Below are 25,019 nucleotides of genomic sequence, written 5' to 3'. Positions count from 1 at the left end.
TTTGGGTATGCATGTCGCCATAGTTCGAATAATTGTTTTTCGTTTGATTGATTCTTAAAAAAAATATCTTCTTTTTTTTATACGAACTCTATATGCTAGCTTGTGTGTAAGCATTTAATTTTGAAAAATATCCGTTTTTAGGGCAGCATGTCTCATTTCTTATTATTGTTTTGATTTTGATTATCGTTATGGCTGAGCTAGTATTGCTTATTGGATGTTCATCAATTTCTATAATTCATGTGTGAATTGTGTTATATCCTAAAAGAGTGCATGTGATTTTACATTCAATATTTAATTAATGGAGTTTTTTCAAATATTTGTGTTGATTGTGGTTTTTCAATTGACTTATAAAATATTATGATTTGAAGGAACTAGAAGAATAAAAAGCTATGTCGAGAAAGTCAATTAAAATTTTAGACGATTCCATAGAAGGGGACAAACAGAAGAATGTCCAAAAACATGCAGGTGAGTCAAGTTTGCTTATTCCTCGGCTCGATTATGATGCCTCCCTCAATTGTCTTGCTCGATTATCAAGGTCTGATTATGGCTCAATTGCTGTATTGAACCAAAGTTTTCGATCACTCGTTAAGAATGGAGAATTGTATCAACTTCGACGGAAAATGGGAATAATTGAACATTGGGTTTACTTTTCTTGTGATGTCCTTAAATGGGAGGCGTTCGATCCCAATCGTAATCGGTTGATGCAATTGCCTAAAATGAGTTCCAATTTATGTTTTATGCTTTCAGACAAGGAGTCATTAACTGTTGGTACAGAGCTTCTTGTTTTTGGGAGGGAAATAACTGGTCATGCCATCTATAAGTATAGTATTCTGACAAATTCATGGGTGAAGGGAATGAAAATGAATACTTCAAGATGTTTGTTTGGTTCTGCAAGCCTCGGAGAAATAGCATTATTAGCTGGTGGTTGTGATCAACATGGCAACATTTTGAGCTCTTCTGAGCTTTATAATTCAGATACCGGTACTTGGGAGGTTCTTCCAGACATGAACACACCAAGGAGAATGTGTTCTGCTGTGTTTATGGATGGAAAATTTTATGTCCTTGGTGGGGTTGGAGTTGACAAAACAACACAGTTAACCTGTGGTGAGGAGTTTGATTTGAAGACAAGAGAGTGGCGCAAAATACCTGACATGTGCCCATCTCGAAATGGAGGAGATGGTGCAAATCCAGTTAGTGGTGAGGCACCTCCTTTAATTGCTGTTGTAAACAATGTATTATTTGCTGCTGATTATGCACAACATGTAGTAAAAAGATATGTTAAAGATAAAAACTCATGGGTCATCATTGGAAGCCTTCCTGATCGAGTAACCTCGGTAAATGGATGGGGAATGGCCTTTAGATCATGCGGAGATAAGCTAGTTGTCATTGGAGGTCCTAGTCTTCAGGGTAGAATGGTAACAGAAGTCAATGCTTGGGTAGTAGACAAAGGCGAACCACAGTGGAATTTACTTGCCAGAGTTCAATCAGGGAACTTTGTGTATAATTGTGCTGTGATGGGATGTTGAGGTGCTTGTTTTCTGATTTCTAGATTGAAATAAAAATCCTAACATATAGGATTATTTTTTCCTTTCTCTTTGGTGAAATCTTAGTTTCTTTGAAAATTATTGATATATACAATCTTTAGAATTTCAAATTTCATTGATGTTTTATTTTTATTTTTTCCTTTGTTCATTAGATTGAGTCTTTTGGAATATTTATATGTATGGGGAAATAATTTGAGTTCATGCTACATATTGGGTTGCAATGCTTGTATCCATAAGTTTGATTGAAGCAATGCATAATTCTAATTGACCTCAGTTTTATTTACTTTCAATTTATCCTTTTATAGTTGTCATTTGAGGATCAACTCTTCTAAAAGTTGGGAGTGGTTATATTGCATAAGACATGTTTATGCACCATGCATAAATCCCAACTCATTTAGTGGTAGTCCAACATAATTGCTTCGTATACCCCAACCCATTTAGTCATATACCCCTACCCCCAACATAAATTCTCTCCCAGAGTTTGATGAATTAGGTACATGACAGGTTGTAATGATGAGATCATGTAAATTCAACTTTTGTTACACATGTCAAGAAGTGTATCAAAGTAAAAGAGATCAAGAGACGTGTCTAGTGATGTCTTCGGTATTTCTAAGATTTTTGTGTTAATATGATTCAAACCAACCACCAAATTCTTTCTTTTATGTCCAAGAGAGTGAAAGATTTCTAAAAAATCAAAAATTAGGAAGCTAAATTTGGAGGTTGTATATTAGTTAAATTTTATAATATAAAATATAAAATTAAACAACATTAGAATTTGAAAATACTGAATTTTCGTCACTAAAATTACAATCTTATTAAATTCACCAACACATACATGAAGAACTTTTTAGAGTAAAACCATCAATAATCGATTTAAATAAGCTCAAACTAAAAGTAATATGTAATCTTAATAAGAGTTTTCCTTTTGGTGGTTTTTTTGTGTTGTTTTTTGTTGCTGTGTTGTGCTGTTGTAGCAAGGCTTTTTGGCTTCTGCAGGTGTTGCCTTTGTGTTTTTTAGGCTGCCTGCCAGTTTTGTTTTGTTTAGGGTGAAGTTTTTGTAAGCCTTTATATGTTTGTCCTTTTTGTTGTAATGGGGGCAGACTTTGCCTTGTTGGTTTCAGATCTTGTAATGTTCATTTTCTTTTGCTGCTACTAGTACTCCTTGTTCTAGAGTAAGCTTTAATAATATTTGCTGATTCTAAAAAAAAAAATAAGAGGTTCAAACTAAACCATAACCCTTATGGCTGTAGTCTACAACATAGAATATTGAATTGGAAATTTGTATAAATCATATCACAGCCATCATACAACATGAACTAGGAACTATATAGGAGAAAATTATAAATGACTTGAGAGTTGAGACAATGCAATGTAAGGATTAATTACAACTTATGGTGCGGTGGTTGGGACAACTTTAGGAATTGCAGGAAATTTAGGCAACTTTGGTTTCCATAATTCAGGGACATTAAGTTTAGATAGTTTTGGCTTTGGCGATTCATGTACCTTATATATTTTTGGTTTACGCAACTCAGAGACTTTAGGTAACTTAGGTGTTGACAATTCAGGGGCTTAAGGTAGCTCGGGTTTTGGCAATTCAAAAACATTTAACTTAGGTAACTGAGGGCTTGGTACAATTCGGAGACATTTAACTTTGGTAACTCAAGTCTTGGTAATTCAGGAACCTTTGGAAAATTTGGCTTAGGCAACTCATAAACTTTAGGTCGTTTCCACATGGACTGGTGCGATATTGATGTCGTTCAATAATTAATATAATTCTAAGTAAATTAGTTTCAAGATGTTTGTGTAAAAGTACAAAAATATAGGAACAATAAAAGAGGAGTTAATTAACAGAGAGATGAGATTGCTAGGATTAGACCTCATTTGACTTCATTAACTCATTCATATATATTTCCCTGATTTTTTATATAGATTCTAGTCATTTATCAATATTTTCATGTGTTGCTCATCGTACGTTTCCGTCCTCAACCCCTGATTCCTCGAGTGATTAATCGATACAATAGCGTTAAAATCTAACACTTTAAGTGAGTGTTAAACCTAAATTTAAAAAGTATATCTCTATATCATTTCAAATCAAAGATTCAAACATTGAAAACAAGAATAACATCAATATTGCAAAATAACCAAAATCATATATAACACCATAATCAAAAAAATACATACTAATAAAGTGGCTTTGTCTAACATGCACCACTTAATCAAGTGGTGCATGGTGCACAAGTCTTCGATAATTTTATAACGAATACGAATTTTACAAAATCCACCGTTGGATGAAAAGTTTATAACGTTTAGATCATCCATAAATTTTTTAAAATTTTTTGAAAATCATTTGATATGTTATTGAGACTCATCAAAATTAACGGTTTATGGATTTTTATTGAATACCGTTAATCTGGATGTGTCTCAATAACATATCAAATGATTTTCAAATTTTTTTAAAAAAATTATGGATGATCTATACGATATAAACTTTCAATCCAACGGTAGATTTTGTAAAATTCGTATTCGTTATAATGTTTTTGATGACTTGTGCATGGTGCACAATTTGGTAGACTTATGCACATTAGACTTTGCCCTAATAAAGTAATTTACATCTAGTCCAAAAAAAAGTGCATCCACTTTTTTTTCTGTATTCCTTAAGCTCTCTTTCTCTGTTTCTAAGGTAAGAATGAATCTTGAAAAGCTTCACAAGTTAGCCTTTTATAGACTTTGAAAACTTCACACTTAAAGCTATCAACGTGGTTGCAATAAGGCGGTCATGTGTGATCCTATCTACTTGCCAAGTATCTGCATAGTTAAGGAAAGGTTATAAAAGACATAAAAGTAAACGGTCCAATCAAAATCTTGGTTAGTGGTGGTTTTAACATGCTGCTCAAAACTTCTAATAGATTTAATTTTAATTTCTAATATTTGAAAATAAGGAAATGTGTATAAATTATTCTTTTTAGCTCTTTTTTCATCAAGCTCATAAAAATCTACAAAAGTGATAGAAAATGCGATTTTTACTTCAAATAACTTTATAAAACAAGTCAATAAATACTTAAAATGTATAAGTAAAATCACTGGTATTTACCACTTATCACAGGGCCTTTAGGTAGCTCAGGTTTTCACAACTCAGAAACATTAACCTTAGGTAATTCAGGCTTTGGCAATTCAGGTAACTTCGAAATTTCTGCATTAAACAACTCAGAGACTTTAGATAGATCAGGTTTGGGCAATTCAGGGAACTTAGGCAACTCAGGGACCTTAGGTAGATCAAATTTGGGCAAGGCAACTCAGGGACATTAGGAAAGCTCGGGTTTTGGCAATTCAGGAACATTAAACTTAGGTAGCGCAGACTTTGAAAATTCAGGTACATTAGGCAGCTCTGGTATCTCGGGCTTTTTGGTAGAGGTGGATAATCAAGTTTTGGAAGTTGACCTATGTTTGATTCTTGAAGATTGCACGCCCTGATAAACATTGTGTTTGGTAAAAATATAGCTAGAATTACAAATGGAAAAATGTGTAGGATATTTTATCCAATAATTTATTTCAAAGTTATTTTATATATTAAATTATTATTTTTATTATTATTAATATTGTTATTATTGTTAATTATGCACGTTACTTAATTTGCTTGGTCAAAATAGTTGTTCCTATTTACTTGGGCGGTTACAACTCTTTAATTCTAATAAACAGATTTTATGGATCATGGTTAATTGGCCTTATGAGATTGATTAGCAATAGTATATTATATATATAAAGGGTGAACGAGACTGAGGAAGAATATAGGAAACTAAGTGACACAAGTAAAATATATAATAATACTAAGTTCCCATGAGCATCCAAAAAATAGTTCTATGAGACCTTGCTAATTCACGTGCAGTGCTAGCAAGATGTGACTGTTGTATCCTGGAGAGTATTAGCTATGAGGCCAACTGCACTGGGTAACTTACCTGTGGCGGCGAAATACTCTTAAGCCCAGTGCATTTGCACGCCTCAGTCAATAATGTCATAAGTTCTTCTTGTTCTATAATTTTATTTTATTATGTATCATATTTATTTTTTGTAATATTTCTTTGATTTATTGTATTGAAATAATTCTATGTGTAACATTTTTCCAACAATCTTAAGAGTATTTCTTTTGATTTAGCATAGAATTATTATTATAAAGTATATTTGTTACTAATTCTATTTCGTGATTTGTTTATACTGCGGTTAATGAAATGTTAGTAAAAATGATCGGCGTGAATGTTGTGATGATTTTGATCACCGATTAAAAGCGTAAATATGTGAGCGTTGCACAAGGAGTTGACGAGTTTGAGTTTACAGGAAATGAATTTCTGAAAGAAATACATCTCAATACATCTCACCCAGGTTCTATCTATTTTAACTTTAGTTACTTAATTATAAACCATGTCTTATGTTTCAGTCCAATTTGTGCCTGTTCGGTGGATATTAGTACTTAATTGTTTATGGAAATTATATATTAAAATTATGAACGTGTTTTCAATATGTTTAGTGATAAAGTAATTTTATAAAATTTTAAGATTGTACTGGTATTGCTTTGTTCAATGCTTATGAATTTGTGTATTGATAAGTAATTTTTATACCGAGCTTGTGTCATTCATTATATGGAACAAGTACTACATTTGAATAAGCATGGTTAATTCTGCACAATGATGAAGCAATGTTGTTAGGTGAATTCTTTGTTGTGGATGACAAAACTGTTTTGAGGATTTAATATATATGTGTAGAATTAGTAGATTTATTATGTATAAATTAATTTGATATTCACTTCAATTTGTGTAAAATGGTTTTTGATTGGTGAATTTAAGCTAATGTGTTTGAATATCAGAAGCGTGATAATTTTTTACTTTATGATTGAAATATTATTGTTTATTTTGCCTAATATCTATAGTGTGCACTAATTATAATTTAAGTGATGCAGTAAGTTTTAGTTGCCACTATATTGGAATTTGGAAACATCGAGTTTCTCGAGAATGGACACTTGCATCTATTATGTATTGAGAAACTATTGGACATATTTGAGCCCAAGATTTTAATATTTGAGAGATATTATGAAATATAGAAAAGTATATATATATATATATACATTGTGGAGTATCCATTGTATTAGAATAATACAATGATGATTAATAATAAAACTTTTGATAAGAATATAAATATTTAAGTGGATAAATTTCTCCAATGTGGGGGTTTGTCGCTTGAAATTCTTTCGAGTAGACTTGGATAAATAATTTTCTTGGAGAATTAATTATATCAAATGTGGGGGTGTTGTCACTTGAAAATTTTCAAGTAGACCTATATAATAAATTTAATTTCTCCTTTGTGAGAATGTTTGTTGCTTAGAATTTATCTAAGTAAACCTATGATAATATATCATGGATGTATATTCGGAAATAAATGAGATATTGACTAAGAGACGTCTTAGTCAATGAATTCTTTGTGATTTTGTGAAACAGCTGTTGAATTACTAAATAAAGGATCCTGTGATAATCCCGCTGAGCAAGAAACTAGTGGATGATATATACATCGAGGGGGATGGATTTATGTCCACTACAAAAATTGAAAGTGATGGTAACCCAACATAGATTGTGAAAATTTGCAAGGCTATGTTCATATGGGTAAGAACAAGTCACTTGTCAATTTGAGAAGACACTATCCAATTTCTATTTTAGTTCATCCCTATGGTGTAGTATGGTGTAGGATAGTGTATACTACAGCGTTGGAGATTGAGTTATTCTCTTAATGAATCTATAGCTCATAAGTGAGTGGTGTGTTTGAATGTGGTATACACTTGATAGATTCACCTATATGAGTGTTGAGGTGGGGCCGCCTCCATGAAAGCTTGGGCAGACTTTCTAGAGCCACTCATGAAATCCAGGAATAGGTGCAAGGCCAAAATGCACCACACCGCGTTGAACAACTTTGGACGAGAGATCAATGTGAGTGATGAAGTCACTGTTTCACATACGGAATGAGGTTCATAGAGGTTATAATCTCACCGACATTCTAGTGGATCAAATTTCATTTGCTCTATGTGCTAGTTCATAGTCCAAAAGACACTAGTACTTATGCGTTGATTTTTCACGCTCTTGGGAACACTTAAAACGTAAAATCTAAAACTTTAAAATAAATTGTGGGGGATTGTAGGATATTTTATCCAATAATTTATTTCAAAGTTATTTTATATATTAAATTATTATTTTTATTATTATTAATATTGTTATTATTGTTAATTATGCACGTTACTTAATTTGCTTGGTCAAAATAGTTGTTCGTATTTACTTGGGCGGTTACAACTCTTTAATTCTAATAAACAGATTTTATGGATCATGGTTAATTGGCCTTATGAGATTGATTAGCAATAGTATATTATATATATAAAGGGTGAACGAGACTGAGGAAGAATATAGGAAACTAAGTGACACAAGTAAAATATATAATAATACTAAGTTCCCATGAGCATCCAAAAAATAGTTCTATGAGACCTTGCTAATTCACGTGCAGTGCTAGCAAGATGTGACTGTTGTATCCTGGAGAGTATTAGCTATGAGGCCAACTGCACCGGGTAACTTACCTGTGGCGGCGAAATACTCTTAAGCCCAGTGCATTTGCACGCCTCAGTCAATAATGCGATAAGTTCTTCTTGTTCTATAATTTTATTTTATTTTATTATGTATCATATTTATTTTTTGTAATATTTCTTTGATTTATTGTATTGAAATAATTCTATGTGTAACATTTTTCCAACAAAATGATTGTCGACAAACCAATGTAAGCGCCATGGCAGAAAACATGTTTACAATTCTGCAGAATTATACTCAGATCAAATGACCATATTTGCAGTGATGATTTGGAGTATATGAAAGCATAGAAACAAAAAGATTTTGAATAATGAAACCAAGCCTCGATCTCTCAAAAGAAAATAATGAAAGAGTGATACAACCAAAACATCATTCATCATGCAACAAAAGAAATACATAATTTATCATAATCTCAAACTATCAATAAAGGATTCATCAAGCTTCCTATTGAAAAACCTGTTGAAGTATTCTGCATGTGTCATGCTCTTGTATACTTGTTTGTTTCCTTCACCAAATAGCTTCTCAGCAGGTGCAATATCTATAGAAGGGTTTGGATAGCAGAATGTCACTATCGACAATCTTTCCTTCGTCTTATTTACTACAGCTCTATGCTCTGGTGCTTTGTATATCCCATTTGTCATCACCTGCATAATGGAAAAACATGTAAATATATTTGCAAATCGTGATGTGATGACAATTTATGGAATTCGAATTGCCATTGTTCGGCAAGATGTGATCTGGTACGGCATTCATGCAGTTGGTACATCAGTAGTTGTTGTGAATTCGTTAATAAAATCACACCAATACGAAACTTGATGTGTGGAGCAATTGAGTCAAGCAACCAATATCAAAGAGTTGATAGAGATGATGATAATAATAATAATCCAAAAGCAAGTAAACAAATAAAAGAGAGAAGAGACACAAATCTTTGTTTACCCAGTTCAGTTAAAATAACCTAGTCTGGGGGAGAGAGCAGCCCTCCGTTCCACTAGAATCAAATAAGTCATTTACAAGCAATTCCCAAATTTGGGTTACAAGAATTAGCAAACCCTAACTCTACCCAAATCCCGAATTCCTTCCCGTGATGAAGAAACTCAATTTGACCTAGTCTACCCAAGGTGAACAAAGCAAACAATAAACCTTTGCCCTAGAATTATACCAAAAGAAAACCCTTTTGTTCTCTCTCTAAAACCCTAGCCTTTGATGGTGGCAAATCCTTATTGTTCCTTTCACTCTCTTGTTTTTCTATGAATAAAGTGATCCCTATTTATAGAAAAATATATGCCAAAAAACTAGTAACAAATCTGTTTTAAAAATAAAACAAATCCAAGTCAGAGTACCCTCCAAGAAAAGATTTTTCCCAAAAAACAGCAAAACAACACATGCTGTCAAAACGCGCTGCGCCTGGGCGTGAGCTCCCACGCCTGGGCGTGAGAAGGCAGAGTTGATCCCAATTCTGCACGCCTGGGCGCCAGCTCCCACGCCTGGGCGTGAGCAGGCAGAATCTCCCTAAAAACATGATTTTCTGACTTCTTGTTACCGAGATTTCAAGGCATATCCAACAATTCTCCACCTTGCATTTAAATCGATGGTGATCCCATCAACCACCATGCTGCTCTCTCCATCTTGAACCTATATTCAAGATCACCGGCCAAGTCCAAGTCCCACTTGAACCTTGACCTAGGCATCATCCTCCACTTGCTTCCCACAAGCTGTACCTCACCTTCATCCCTCGGAATGCCTTCCGCCCTCATGAAGATCTTGCCTCCCACTACCATAGGATGTTTGGTAGCACCCACAAGATTCACCGCACCCTCTTCAGCCCCCGGAGTAGCTAAGTCCGTCCTCCTGAAGAAACGCTTGTTCCCCACTATCACCGGCGTTTTAGATAGCCCAACAAGCTCCACCATCCTTCGACCCCCGGAATGCCTTCCGTCCTCTCGAAGTATTGCTTGGCTCCGAACCCACCCTGGAATTTTAGGCGGTTCCACAAGCTGCAACATCAAACTCCCCTTGCATCCAACTACCTCCAGCAGTCCTACAAGTTCCCTAGTTTGATCATCGTTGCTTTCAATTGCCTCCCTGAAGGTTCTCTCAAGGTCTTGCACTTCTTCAGATACAATTGAAACATAACCCACAAGGTCTCCATGGTCATCCCCCTTTGGTTCAACACTACCACCCTCCTCCCTATCTCCGATTAGATAGCCAAGGGTTAATGTTGACTGTCTACCACTATTGGAAGACTCCACCTCAAACTGAGTTTCCACCAAAGTATATTCACCATGATCTCCACCTTGTAACAAGCAAGACCTCTCCAACTCCTCTGAAACAGCCACCCCGAAATCCCCTAACTCTCCACCGTCACGAGCATCATCACCAGACACCACTAGTGCCTCTCCATACTCATAACCCTCATACTCCGATGAGCCTTCAACAACATGAGCAGAATTATTGTCCTTCAACTCCGGACAATCCCTCTTGAAGTGACCTTTCTTCTGACAATGGAAACAATTCCACTTGTCACCGCCCTTTCCCTTAGCCTTCCTACCTCTACCTCCACCTCTCCCACTTGAAACGTTTAAGGCATCCACACCGCTCTCCACCTTCAAGTTGTTTGACTTAGTTAGCTCTTTCGACCTCAAGGCCGATTGAACTTCCTCCAAGGTAACAGGGTTTTCCCTGCCGTAGAGCATGGTATCCTTGAAACTATCATAGGACTTAGGTAACGTACATAGTAGATGTAGTGCTTTATCTTCATCTTCTAGGTTCACCTCAAGGTTGGCTAAGTCATCAATAATCTTATTAAATTCCGCCAGTTGTTCCGTCATGGATTTCGTCTCCACCATTCGGTAAAAGAAGAGCTTTTGTTTCAGAAACTGCTTATGTGCCGCCGACTTAGTCATATACAATGAATCAAGCTTAGCCCACATAGCCGCAGCGTTGGTCTCCTTTGCAACTTCTCTCAACACATTGTCTCCGAGACACAAGATGATAGCACTAACCGCCTTATCATTCAATTCAGCCTTCTCCGCGGCGGAGAGACTCGCCGGCATCCGTGCTTCCCCCTTCAAGGCCTCAACACACGTGTTATGGACTAAAACAGCCCTCATCTTCACCTTCCACAACCCATAGTCGTTACTACCGGTGAACTTCTCGATATCAAACTTCGAACCCATGGTACTTGATTATCGAATGATCCTGGCCCCACGGTGGGCGCCAATTGTTGTGAATTCGTTAATAAAATCACACCAATACGAAACTTGATGTGTGGAGCAATTGAGTCAAGCAACCAATATCAAAGAGTTGATAGAGATGATGATAATAATAATAATCCAAAAGCAAGTAAACAAATAAAAGAGAGAAGAGACACAAATCTTTGTTTACCCAGTTCGGTTAAAATAACCTAGTCTGGGGGAGAGAGCAGCCCTCCGTTCCACTAGAATCAAATAAGTCATTTACAAGCAATTCCCAAATTTGGGTTACAAGAATTAGCAAACCCTAACTCTACCCAAATCCCGAATTCCTTCCCGTGATGAAGAAACTCAATTTGACCTAGTCTACCCAAGGTGAACAAAGCAAACAATAAACCTTTGCCCTAGAATTATACCAAAAGAAAACCCTTTTGTTCTCTCTCTAAAACCCTAGCCTTTGATGGTGGCAAATCCTTATTGTTCCTTTCACTCTCTTGTTTTTCTATGAATAAAGTGATCCCTATTTATAGAAAAATATATGCCAAAAAACTAGTAACAAATCTGTTTTAAAAATAAAACAAATCCAAGTCAGAGTACCCTCCAAGAAAAGATTTTTCCCAAAAAACAGCAAAACAACACATGCTGTCAAAACGCGCTGCGCCTGGGCGTGAGCTCCCACGCCTGGGCGTGAGAAGGCAGAATTGATCCCAATTCTGCACGCCTGGGCGCCAGCTCCCACGCCTGGGCGTGAGCAGGCAGAATCTCCCTAAAAACATGATTTTCTGACTTCTTGTTACCGAGATTTCAAGGCATATCCAACAGTAGTTGTGTTGAATCAAAACCAGAAGGTTCAAATATTGATGTAGGATTTTAATTAATCTCAAGCTAATGGCATCAAATGTGCCGACTTTGTGAATACGTGAGATTTTGGACAGCAGGAAAACCAAATTCCAATTCTTGTTACAATATAATGTATGTTTGGATAATCATACGAGATTTTGAACGAGCCTACTTTTATAAAATTGATTTTGGTTAAAATTGAGTTTAAAGTTAAGTAACTTTGGTTTAGCCTATTTGTGGTTTCACGGCCAGACACTCCAGAATCATGTTGGGGTTGGTTAAATGTTTTTATCCTAAAAGCAGGTTTAACTCTATGTAAATTTTTCAACACAAAGCAGTGTTGTCAAATAGCAGCGCGCTATAGCGCCATAGCATAGCAGAATTTGGATAAACGACTATTGTTCTGCGATACGTGATTTATTACAAAATGTTGTCACTATAGCACTCTAATGTAGGAGAAAATACAAACCTCAATTATATGGCCAATGTTAGCAACAATAGCACCTTCTATTGGTTCGACGCCAACCCATTTTCCATCTTTGAGGAACTGCAGCCCTGGAAAATCACCAAAATCAACCAAGAGAGTGATTCCGGAATTGTCAGCATGAGGAATAATCCCGAGAACTCTTTCAGGCTCCGGACAAGGCGGGTAGCAATTCATCCTTATATCATATAGTCCTTCATGGAAACTTTCTGATATCTTTGTATCCTCAAGCCCCAAAGCCAAAGTAATGAAACTCACAATTGATGTTGCTTCCTGCCTCATTTCTTCAGAATATTTTTCTAATGTTTCCCTGATAATATATTGCAACACAAGACCCTTACAAACATAACAAAAATATTGTAATAAAAGTTTTGCTTGAAACAAAAATGATATATAGATTATTATGAGAAGGATAATTATAGAGAGAATAGAGGTAAACTATTTCATAGAACTGAAATACTGTCATCCACCCTCCGATATGCTAACACAGACATGGACATCAGGAATAACATTGATAATAATTTGAGAAAAATAGAAGTGATTGAATGTAAATTAAATACATGTGTTGGTTTCATGTAGCTGTTCATTACTACTGACACATGTCAGACATTGGACACGCCTTCTATCTGAAGTGTCAGTGCTACATAAGTGTGACCATAACTAATTTGGACGCTGGACACTAAACACTTTCCAATGCTGCCTATTTCAATTTGGAATTTGAGGTATGAGTTTCATATGTACATTACTTTTCATGACAGAACAAATTGTGGTTGACACAAATGGTTGTACATTCCGCTCACATCCGCTGTGATTTGGGTTCAAGTCCGAAATTCCACGGTTGGTAGGTTATAAGTAATTTCCATTGTATCCATATATTCAAACACACTCTGGTATCATTATGTTTTCGGTTCAGCCATTGAACAATATAATGTATGTACCTGAACTGAGGAGGATTTTGAGGCCACAAATCCAATTTTCGATTCTGAATAGGCAAAGACTTGAGAAAGATCATGTCATTCCAATCTAGCTTTTGCACCTCAGAGGTAACAAATGCTTGACCATACCCTTCAAGACTTCCTGGTTTCTGTGCCCATCTTTTTTTCTCTTGTAAAGGAAGCTCAAAGAATCTCTTAACTTGATTCCCCATATTCTTAAGGGAAGAGACTCCATGATTTACTATCTGAATTAAAATTGGAAAATTAGCTAAAAAGGGAATCAAATTCAATATGTTCAATTAGCTTTCTTATATCCAAAATGAAATGAAAAATAAACACAACTCTGAGAGATTACACAGCTTGGTCCAATAACACGGGAGACAAACACGACATCCTTACGCACAACTGCAGAAACTAATCTCTCATGTCAAGTACAATCACACGGGCGAGAAAGTTATTCCTCAAAAGTTTTAACGGTGCTACATTCTCAAGTTGGATTCAAACACTCTTAGGTTATCATGATCCATTTTATACAAATAGAAAAAATTATAATAATTAATTTACCATTAACAATACATATATAGATATCAAATAAGCAGACAACGCGGTTGGAAAACTTCGGGATCCCAAAGAATTACTCGCTCACTTCCTATATATAAGAGAAAGTTTGATCAACAAAAATTGATGTATTTGGTCAAAAATTTGAACCACGTAAATCAACTTTTGTTTCCCAAACTTTCTCTTATATATAAGACTGAAGGGAGAACTAACCAAGAATTTCAGCTAAACCCCAATAAACTAATAGAACTCATGGCTGATTGTTAAGAATCCCATTTATATCTGCGCCCCAAGCCCAACAGTGTTGGGCGCTAAGGGGTGTGTTAAGATCGGTTGCAGGCAATACTCACTTTACAAGTCGGTTTGATAAAAATGAGTTGGGCCTAATATCAATTCTAAGACTGATGATTCAGAATTCAGCGGGAAAATAAGTAAAGTTTTAACAAAATTTCTCTCTTAAACAAACAGCAAAAATTGCTGAAAGAATGGAATTTTTTTTGCTACTAGAAGTAATTGGAAGCTAAAACAAATGATTACCTGAAAAACACCCCAGTTTTTACAAGCAAGATGAAGTTTATGAAGCTCATCTTGTTGTGTATCAGCGTTGACCAACTTAGCCATATCTATTAAAGGTATGGTAAGAGATGGATCAGAAGAAGGAAAGGTGCAGAAATCATCATCACCATCATCATCTCTTATGTATCTTGGTGGCACTTTTTGTGGATTTTGGAGTGCTAGTTCTTGAACACTTGGAACTGTAAGTGATGATTCTAAGCTCTGAGTTTTTGTATCCATTGATTGATAAATTCTCTTCAAGAATAAATTGACAAGTTTGATTGCACTTCTTGTTTTGCCAAAAGGGTATATAAGATATTCATTCATTCAAATTGATGAGCAAATCGATACACTATAAATTTAAATTCGCTAAAAACAAAAAGGATAAATCTGCAAATAAACATAGCATCCATGTTAACAGCATAAGAAGGCAAATTCAATAAGCCTACAAATATGACTATATCGAAGTGTCTGGAATGTCCATGCCTCCAGATGTGTAGCGTTGATGACACAAAAATCGACATTGAATGGATTTACACTTGATTTCAATCTGAAACAAATAAAAACCGCACAAAGACGGGAAAACAAAATACACCGCACAAAGACGGCACAACAAAATACACAAAAACAAGCAAATATGTGAAAATCACACTTATTTAATATTTAATATAACGAGAAAGAAAAAATAATTTGGAAGGATGATTTCAGGTCAAGATTTGATAAACAAAGAAGAGAGAAAAAATAGTGACGACTAGAATTAGAATTTAGGAGAAAACACGATGATACATTATAATTTATTCTTCTCGTTTATAAAAATTGTAAAGTTTCATGAAACTTTTTTAGTATTCTAAACATAGTTGAAAAAATGTTGTAAAAAAAAAACATAATTGAAAAAAAGTTATTTAAAAATTTAAAAGTTCGAGGATAATTAAACAATTTAAAAAAGTAGAGACTAAACTGCATGTATAAAATTATTCTAGGGACCAAAATATGTTACATTTTTTTATAGAGATCAAAAATAAAATATGTCACTAACAGATTTCGCTGCACCAAAGAAAAAAATTAATTAATTGAATATCAACAAATTTATTTACATTTCATTAAAATCTTGGTTGAATACAGCCACACGATTATTTTATTATAAAAAAATTCTTTTAAAATCTTTGAAATTTCAATTCAATACGCCCACTTAATAAGATTTATTGTATAAGTGACTTCGTTATGTCATCGAAATTGACCGCAAAATAAGGTGAATGACTGAAAGTAAAAAATAAAAAATAAGAGGACAAAAACTGATTTTTAAATATATAACTTTCAAGTTTTTTATTTTTTTTTTATTTTTATAAGCGCTATAACTTTCAAGTTAGAGCAACAAAATATCTTGATAATTAGGTTTTCGTCATTATTATCAATATCTTGACTCTAATTAATGAATATTTAGACAAAACACGTACTCCCTCCGTCCCAAAATATAAGCAAAAATGGGTCAAAGAAATTTGATGTATATTTTGTTAAAGATTTGGACCAAATTCATCAACTTTTGTTGATCAACTTTTACTTATATTTCGGGACGGAGGGAGTATACCCTAAGTTACATCCGATACATTTATGTTCAATATTTGTCAAAAAAAAATTATGTAAATACATGCATAGTTTAAATAATTTTCTATTTGTGTTGTTAAATTTTTTTAAATACATGCATAGTTTTAAAAAATTATGTAAATACATGCATAGTTTTAAAAAATTATTTAAATACATGCATAGTTTAAATATTTTTAAATATAGAAAAGCAACATAATTTGTTTCTGTTATGGACTGGTCTTTTTTATTGGGCCAAATCCAATGTCACATCCGTCGGCCCAATACTACATCTATTAGCCTATATAAAGAACTCTTCACCACTTAACATGATGTGCCTCACTCTAATTTCTTTAACCTAGCCTCAAACTATACTAAATTGTTTTCTGCAACTATTCCCTCTCCAATGTTGTATTCTCCACCTCATATTCCGTTCTATAACTCAGAACATTCTATGTTCTTCCACAGATCTACTTTTATTGTAAGTTTCTGCTCTTCTTTTATACTCTTCGAATAAAATCTGGTATTTGCTCAGAATAATTCTCAATCAATACGTTAATATTTTTTAAATGATTAACAACAATAGTGATAATAATACTAATGATGTTTACTTATGTGTTGATAAATATACAATAATAATTGTGTCAAAAAAATACAATAATAATATTAAGAAAACAAGATGCCCTAAACATTATCCACTAATAAGTGGATTAACAATTGAGATATTATTGTCGTTTAAAAAAATAATTGAGATGTTAACTAACAACAGTATGTAATCAAATTTCAAATTGTCATTTCCTGATTTTACACTACAACATTTTAGCTCTACGGCAACCCCTGATTTTTTTGAAGCAAAAAAACCGTTCTCGTAGAGTACTATAAGCAACGGTTTTTGTATACTGTAGCGATAGGGTATCAAACTTTAAAAACATTATGCAACAACAAAAAAGCGTTCTCTTATTATACAATTAGAACGGTTTTTTATTGTATCTTTTTGGCAACGACAAAAAACCGTTCGGGTATACTAATATCTAATTATTTAAAAACAAAATATATAAAACCGTTCTTCTTTATGTTGAAAAATTTCACATCATCGTATTACAAGTACAAATCTAAACTACATAGAAATAGAAACTAGTTTTCTTCCATTCTACAAATCACGAAACCCTTTCGTATGAGAAGATCAAAATCCCTACTCCAAATCACAAACAACAAATCCCTAAATCCCTTTGGTGCAAAATTATCAATTCCAAGAACCCTAAATCCCTAAATTTCTTATCATAATTCTCGGTTGATAAATTCCAAACGACTCACAAACCCTTCGAAACTGACTAATCCCTTCTCGATTGGTTTCGTTCCCACTGAATATCCCTCCAATTGAAATTATCCCTGAATCTCCCTCTCACGAAGCAAAAATAAAAGTATGAATCCCTAATCCCTCTGCCAGTCACGATGCTTCAATCCCTAATTCCTCTTACGGAGCTTCAATCTCTCAGCCACCGATTCTATTTATTGAATCGGAGTTTAGTTCGAAGCTCAATCGCAGTTTCAACAACGCCTCAGCTCGAAGTTTAATATCAATTTCGACAGGTACTGTTCAATGTCTTCCTTTTCCACTTGGTCGTTTCCTCAATAGGCTCACTATTAAGATTGAGGTCTACCATCTTTTGATTTGTCTTAATATTTGGTTTTGTTGAACTCAATTGATTTGATTATTTGATTTCTGTTCATTGAATTTTCTATCACTTCACTTGTTGTTGGTGCACGTTTTCACCCTGCGATTTAACCCTACTAGTTGCTCTGAATCCTGTAGTCTCATTCCCTGCGAAACTATTTATGTTGCTTTGTCTCGTTTCCTTCTCTTCCCTATTGAGATTTGGTACCACACTATTCCCTCGACAACAATCACAAGGGTGTTTCAAGTTGGTATCGCCGCTGCCCCTGGAGACTCAATGAGGTTTCCTCTGAGTTTGAAAACAATTTCAAATACTTATTACAGACCATATTGTTGCATGGTTACTTGTTAGGTATCTCTTTTATGTTAAATAAATCATTGATTTTGTTCAATCTTTTAATATAAAGCATCATTTTAATGTTCTGTTAAATCACTAATTGCTCATTTGAAATAGCATTTCATCGCAATCAAACTTTGATTTGTTTTTTGCATTATGCCCGATCACTTATGTGGCCGATTGTTATATATGATCAAAACGTTGATCAAGGCTTTGTGTGTTTTCTGGTGTTAATTGTTTTTGTAGAGGTGCTTAGTTTTTGGGAGTTTTGTTATAATATAAGGCTTCAGTTCAGGGATAGTGTTTTCACTGTATTGTGAGGGGCTTAGTTATACTGTACAATTACTCTCAATCAAAACAATATATAAATTTCTTTTCAATTTAGTGAAATGTAAGCATCTCAAATTGATTAATCAGACTTAGCAAAATTATCATTTAAACATTTCTCACATTCTGATTAACTTATTTGCATTAAATTGTATCTTAATTAAATGTCTGTTTAGAGGGACCAAGCTGCAGAATCTTCGGATACAGCCTGAAACTGTCTTCAATGTCAAAATTTAGTGAACATCTCCTTTTTTTAGAATATGCTGATTTTTTTCTCCAAATTTGATCCTGGAAATATCCAAAAAGCGGTTTCTTGTTTCTTATCATCGAGAGTCACCTAATGTATAAGTCACGAGCACATGCATCATGTATGTCTACTGTGATGTTTGTACAAAAGAAAATCTGAGTTTTGAATCAGAAGAATTTGATTTTTGTGCACCATACAAGTGTGTAAATATCATTTTAATTGTGAAAACAATTAGTAAGATACAGTAACAATATAAATTTCACCTCATATGCTTTCATTGTTTTGGGAGTTGTTTGGTTATATAGACGATATGAGGTAGGGGTAAATGTATAGAAATAAAAAGAAAGATAAAAGGTAAGAGTGTAGTGGCATGCCCTGCTATCACAATCAGAGTGAGATATTGTGGTCTTTATTTGGTTTTGAAGTCATATTCTGCGTGTGATCATGGGAGAGGCATAGGTGTGTTTATATGTAGGGGCAAGATGCTTTTTGCTTGCTTTATATATGTTGATTATGTTGTGAGGCAAGTTATTCAAGTTGTTTGAACATGTATTTCTTCTTATTATATTTGTATATCAATTACCCAATCTTTTATTTTAAATTTTGTAAGTCATAGATCCAACCATTAACCATTAAGTGTTTCAATTAGCTTTTTGCTATCTCTTTATTTCTTTTTTGACACAACTTTCTGCTGTCTCTTGAATTGTAATATTGGTGAAATCTAACTATTTTAATTGAGAATAGGTTATTATTAATTAGCATTAGTCTCTCTACTATCTTGAACAACTATATGTTTGATGCATTAACAGATGCTGTTTATAGTCCATACTCCAACTCTGCCTTTCTTTGATCAAGACATTTGTTGTTGCTTAAGAGAGAGTGTCTTCAAGAAGGTATGTTCCATTTTTCAGTATTCACATACATGCATAGATGCAAGTAGGCTAGACTAGCGCATTTATTTGGTTTAGATCCTGTCTTCATTTTGCAGGCACCTGTGGTGTATTTTTTTAATATCTGATTTTCATGTACAAGACTGTTAACAAAATTCTGGTGCAAATAGGATGTTTCTGCTGATGCTGGTTGTTGTTAGGGGTGGTACAGTTACTCTATGTTATAATTATATTCTCTGAATTTTAATTAGATAGTTGATCTGCTCATTGTTTCTTTTCAATTTTCTCTGAATTTTAATTATATAACTTTTATTTTGCAGATGATGAATAACGATATCGATGAAGAAATGCAAGATTTTGAAGATGAAGAGGTGTAGATGTTTAAGTTTTTTTAATAGGATATACATTTTGAAGATGTTAGTTTGATGGTGAATGATTCACATTAGGATATTCATTTAATATGTTAGTTTGATTGTGAATGATTGACAATATTTAGGACAACTTTATGTTGATCGATGTTATTTTGATACTGTATAATAGAAAGATAATCATTTTAGTTTAATAATTTGTTATGTCTTTTATTATTTCGTCATATTGAAATTATCATTCTTTAAGTCCAATATAATAATTATTATTTTTAAGAATGTTAAAATTAAATTGAAAATAAAATGATAGTTTTTTCACATTGCGAAATTGTTCTTTTAGCCAAGAAACGTTGTTTTAGATCATATAGTAAAAGGTCTACCAGAACGGTTTTTTGTAGAGCAATGGTGAGAAAGCGTTGCAGTATAAAAAAAAAAGAACGGTTATTTATTTTTGCAACGTGAGAAAGCGTTGCTGTATCTAGTATCTGTTCGATATTTAATAAAGTCAAGGGTCTACCAGATCGGTTTTACATTGGACAACGGTTAAAAACTGTTGTGGTAGATAAAAGCAAACCGTTCTCTATATTAGACCAATGGCAACGGTTTAAATTGAGAACATAGAGAAACTGTTGTGGTTGGGAACTTTAAGAACCGTTCTGTTAGGGACTCTAAGAAAACGGTTGTCTTGATGGGGTTGCCGTTGAAAGTAAAAACCGTTTTGAAAGGCTAAGAGAACCCCTCGGTGTAGAACGCCAGGAAAACCGTTCTCGTAGCCTATGGAAACGGTTTTTTAACATTACATAACACTTTTTTGGCGTTCTTGTAGAATGAAAATGTTGTAGTGTTATATGCCTCAATTATATTGTAGATGTGAATTGGTCTTGAAACTTTTATATTTGAATTTGGATTTGTATTAGTTTACATGATATATGATATCTTTATTACACATATCATTTGTTTATGGTTCTCTTTCTTTAACTTTTTGTAAACCGTTGTAGTCTATCTTAGTACATCTTGTGTTGAGGTGACTGTTTTTATTAATATAACTTATTTTGGCTTGTTAAAAAAAATACTAATAAGTTTTTTTTTTGTTTTGTTTTATAATTATAGTATTTGCAATTTTACGTGTTTTATAAAGAAATGATTTATAAGGGAAAAAAAACTAATAGTATATCCCAATATTGTAAATTAAATAAGGATATTTTATAAAGATAAAAATATTTTATTTTTTTTTACTATTTATAAAGATATAATTTATGCATTTAGAAGTTTGTAAAATATCTTATATTAAATGTCGACAACAAAATAGAAAGAAAGTAGGGACAATAGGAATATATGTTACTACTATTAAATATTTATTTTGAACATATAGGCATAAAAACAATTTATTTCATTGAATAAACTATATTAAATTATATTTAGAACAAACAAATAAAAATCTATTTAGAGTCCATATTGTAAATTAAAAATATGAAATTAATATTTTATTCATTAAAAGTAGTGTATTAAATATAATAATAAATAATATTCATTGTTCTTGTTCTAAATTCCAAAACTACCTATTATATCTTAAAATTGTATTTTCTTTTTTGGTAAAATTAAAATTGAATTTTCTATTTTTACTTTTTCTGCTTTAAAAAAATTGTATTCTTGTTTTATGAATATACAATATTTTTGGGAAAGCAAAATATCACGATTTATATAAGTTTAATAACCAGAGACAAAAGAAAATTATAACAAACCTTGTTTTTAATTAATTTTTGTTCATTTCATTTCTTTTTCTGGTTATCATACCATAGGAAGACGGAAGGTGAAACTGCTTATATAAAAGAAAAAATCATTAGAGATTATATATGCAGTTTCACTTTCTTTCTACCTATGGTAAAGATAACAAGAACAAAAAAAAAAGAGAAAACAAGTAATTATAAAAACGATGTTTATTATACTTTTCTTATAGCTTTGGTTATCCCGCATATTAAAAAAAATTGACCTGAAAAATATTGACTATTTACAAAAAGAATACAATTTTTTAAGGTAAAATAAAAAAATAAAGATATAATTAGCTTTTAAGTTAGAACAGATGATATTATTCATTATATTTTAGTTGGCTTTATTCTCCTTTTAGTTTTTTATGGCTGCTTTGAGTGATTTTGGTGATTTATTTTGAAATTCTGGCACACTAGTAACACGATGTTGAACACGATGCTCCAACACTGTATGTTTGATCCGATGATCCAACACTGTGTTCAACACTGAACTAGACGAACAATAAGGAAATATAAAATGCACGAAACAGAATAACACAGTTATTTGTTAACCCAGTTCAGCATAACAGCCTACTCTGGGGGATACCAATCCAGGAGTGAATCCACTATGATAGTATTAGTTTGAAGCCCTCAATAAACGCCCCGTTTATGACTTCTCACCTAATCACCACCCGTGCTATATTCTACCTAAGTCACACCTAGGTATGAGAACCTCCGCTCACCTCCTCTTGATCACAGCCACTGTGATCATACACTTCTAGATTCAACAGGTGAAGACACACTTCATAAAACACATACCAATTCCTTACTTAAAAGCTTAGGAATGGTTCACACACACTATCTCCTTGCTTAGAAGCTCCAGAGATATTACAACACAAAGACACACAGTTCCTAATCAGTGTATAAATCAACACAAGACTCAGAACACAATTAACAATACTAAAACCCTAAACACACGCTTTGTAAGACTCAAATCTGGTTTCAGTTACTTGAACAATGGTGTCAACATTCTTTAAATAACCTTCACTAGCTCAGGCTAGGTCTTCAATTAGGCTTCAATAGCACAGCTTGATTAAAGGTTCCTTCAAGGAATAATCTTCAATTAAAATGTTTTGTTTCCTTAACTTGAAGATCTGATTAGCAAACAAAACTTGATCACGAGATCCATTATTAATTATACGTGACAACGCTCCTTATCTCAAACGAACATTTATTGTGGATTCCATATTTAGAATTTAAATCTTTTATCTCTTAATATTGAGGAACTAATAACACATAAATCGCTTACTGAAGATTCTGGAAACACCTGTGTGTTGGCACACAAATTAAAAGGCGTGGATTAAATCTTCAATCAAATCTTTCAAAGATCTTACGCAAAAATATATCATTCGCGAAAACAGAGCGCACTGGATGTGGTATCCAATGTTGAAGCATGAACGTTGTATCCAATGTTGAAGCATTCTATCCAACATCTTGCTTGAATATTTGTTTTAGCAAAATGAGGCCAACATAAAACACCAACAATCTCCCCCTTTGGCAATTTTTGGCTAAAACAACTTAAGATCATTTCAACCAATCTAGAGAGATACATCACCTACCTTTCTTCAAATCAACATAAGCACACAGTCATGAAGTAAAGTAGAACATCTTTAAATGCAGTTTTCAATAGAACTTCTCAGATGAAAATAGCAAATAAGAATAGTTGTATCGCACAAGAATAACAGAGGCATGCAACAGCGGAATAGTGAACACGACTCGCCTCACAGGAAAACGCCAATGGAGTGAAAAATATTCTCATAAAAAGAATCATCGGGGAAAAATAAATTCCCTCAAGGCTGAGAGAAATAAACTCTCAGGAATCAAGATGTTCATTTTCAACAGAGCATCAGGTAACGTGATTCAGCATCGATTAGAACATCTAGCATTTGGCCACTGAAGGCAAACCAAGGCAAACCACAGCACATAATACTACTCTTCACAGATTCAGCAAACAATCAACAGTACATCAGGCAGACTTACTAACTCTCCCCCTTTTTAGTCACAAAATATGCCAAACAGAAGCTTCATGAACGAAGAGTATCACAGAAATCCATAGTGCAGAGTATCAGAGCATAACAAATCCATATATTAGTATCTAGCAATCCGTAGTCTTGTAATAGCATAAGCATTACTTCACATACAAAAATGCAGCAGCATTGCTATACATAACATATACTACACTTCACAACAGGAAGGGAAAATGTCTCAACATTAAGCACCAAATCATGAAACATCAGATAACTACTCCCCTTCAAGACATGCATAACAGAGTATCAAAACATCACACACCACTCATGCAAAGCACATTCAGAACATATGCAGAGCACATACATCAGATACTATACATCACATACTGCTAGCGTGCCCACACCAGATGTTAGAGCATCTGTCAGCACATCATGCTCACTAAATAATACTCCTCCCCCTCAATATCAGAGATGAGCAAAAAATTAATCAAACATGTTTACTCCCCCTAAAAAAGTGCATATCATAACAAGGTATCCGAGTACCACATGCATATCAGAACTTACTCCCCCTTAATCCTTACAGAGCAAACATAAGTACTACGACACATATCAGATGTTGCAACATCAAATAGCACATCAACATACTGCACACTACTAACTACCAACTACTCCCCCTTTTTTTAGACAAAATAGGGTCTTCATAGAAGTAGCAGAAAAACCAGAGACACAGTGCAGAATATCACAGTCCAGATGCACACAAGGTGCTTAAATTTAGATCATAGCCCACACATGAAAAATAAATCCAAAAGAAAACATTACACAGAGGCACTGTCTTGGGGAATCATTTCCCTCATCTTCAACCTCAGAGTCTTCTTCCTCATTATCACCACCTGCACCAACACTCAGATTCTCATCAACACCTGCGTCAGTTGCTTCTAATGCAGTTTCTTCAAGCTTCAGAGCATGAATCATTCGCTCAAACTACAACTTCTTTTCATCCAGCTAACTAGAGGTTGTAAAAAGCATATCTACTACCTCCATCACAACACACACATAGTCAACATTCACAAAATAGACATTTCCCCTTGTTTGCATAATATGACAAGGGCATAA

The 25,019-nt window shown here is 33.7% G+C and overlaps 2 protein-coding genes and 1 long non-coding RNA gene across 7 annotated transcripts; 2 read left to right on the top strand and 1 right to left on the bottom strand.

Annotated features, from left to right (window-relative positions):
• The first annotated feature begins 389 nt into the window (after window positions 1-389).
• Window positions 390-1,526, top strand: LOC123917511 (F-box/kelch-repeat protein At1g74510-like). The gene has a single exon (XM_045969252.1). The coding sequence runs from the start codon at window positions 390-392 to the stop codon at window positions 1,524-1,526; it is 1,137 nt and encodes a 378-aa protein (XP_045825208.1).
• A 2,623-nt stretch (window positions 1,527-4,149) lies between these two features.
• Window positions 4,150-14,991, bottom strand: LOC123917512 (protein SRG1-like). Of its 4 annotated transcripts, none has more exons than XM_045969256.1 (6): window positions 14,698-14,991; window positions 13,606-13,847; window positions 12,653-12,977; window positions 8,609-8,796; window positions 4,300-4,349; window positions 4,150-4,223 (listed from the first exon to the last, which is right to left on the bottom strand). In XM_045969256.1, exons 1-5 carry the CDS (start codon window positions 14,953-14,955, stop codon window positions 4,331-4,333), a joined length of 1,032 nt encoding a protein of 343 aa, XP_045825212.1. In that variant the 5' UTR covers window positions 14,956-14,991; the 3' UTR covers window positions 4,150-4,223; window positions 4,300-4,330. The 4 variants fall into 4 exon arrangements, 3 of the variants coding, with proteins under 3 accessions (XP_045825212.1, XP_045825211.1, XP_045825210.1); XR_006812477.1 differs by adding an exon at window positions 4,636-4,734 and having other exon boundaries at window positions 4,156-4,349; XM_045969255.1 differs by having other exon boundaries at window positions 4,157-4,349.
• A 2,445-nt stretch (window positions 14,992-17,436) lies between these two features.
• On the top strand, window positions 17,437-20,334 carry LOC123917510. Of its 2 annotated transcripts, XR_006812476.1 has the most exons (3): window positions 17,447-17,883; window positions 19,689-19,772; window positions 19,868-20,334. It is a non-coding gene; the product is annotated as an uncharacterized LOC123917510 (long non-coding RNA). The 2 variants fall into 2 exon arrangements; XR_006812475.1 differs by having other exon boundaries at window positions 17,437-17,883; window positions 19,689-20,334.
• Window positions 20,335-25,019: the final 4,685 nt, after the last annotated feature.

Source organism: Trifolium pratense, linkage group LG3, assembly GCF_020283565.1.
Source record: "Trifolium pratense cultivar HEN17-A07 linkage group LG3, ARS_RC_1.1, whole genome shotgun sequence".
NCBI classification, from domain to species: domain Eukaryota; kingdom Viridiplantae; phylum Streptophyta; class Magnoliopsida; order Fabales; family Fabaceae; genus Trifolium; species Trifolium pratense.
The sequence above is the reverse complement of the archived record's forward strand: the minus strand, read 5'-3'. Positions and strand labels throughout refer to the sequence as shown.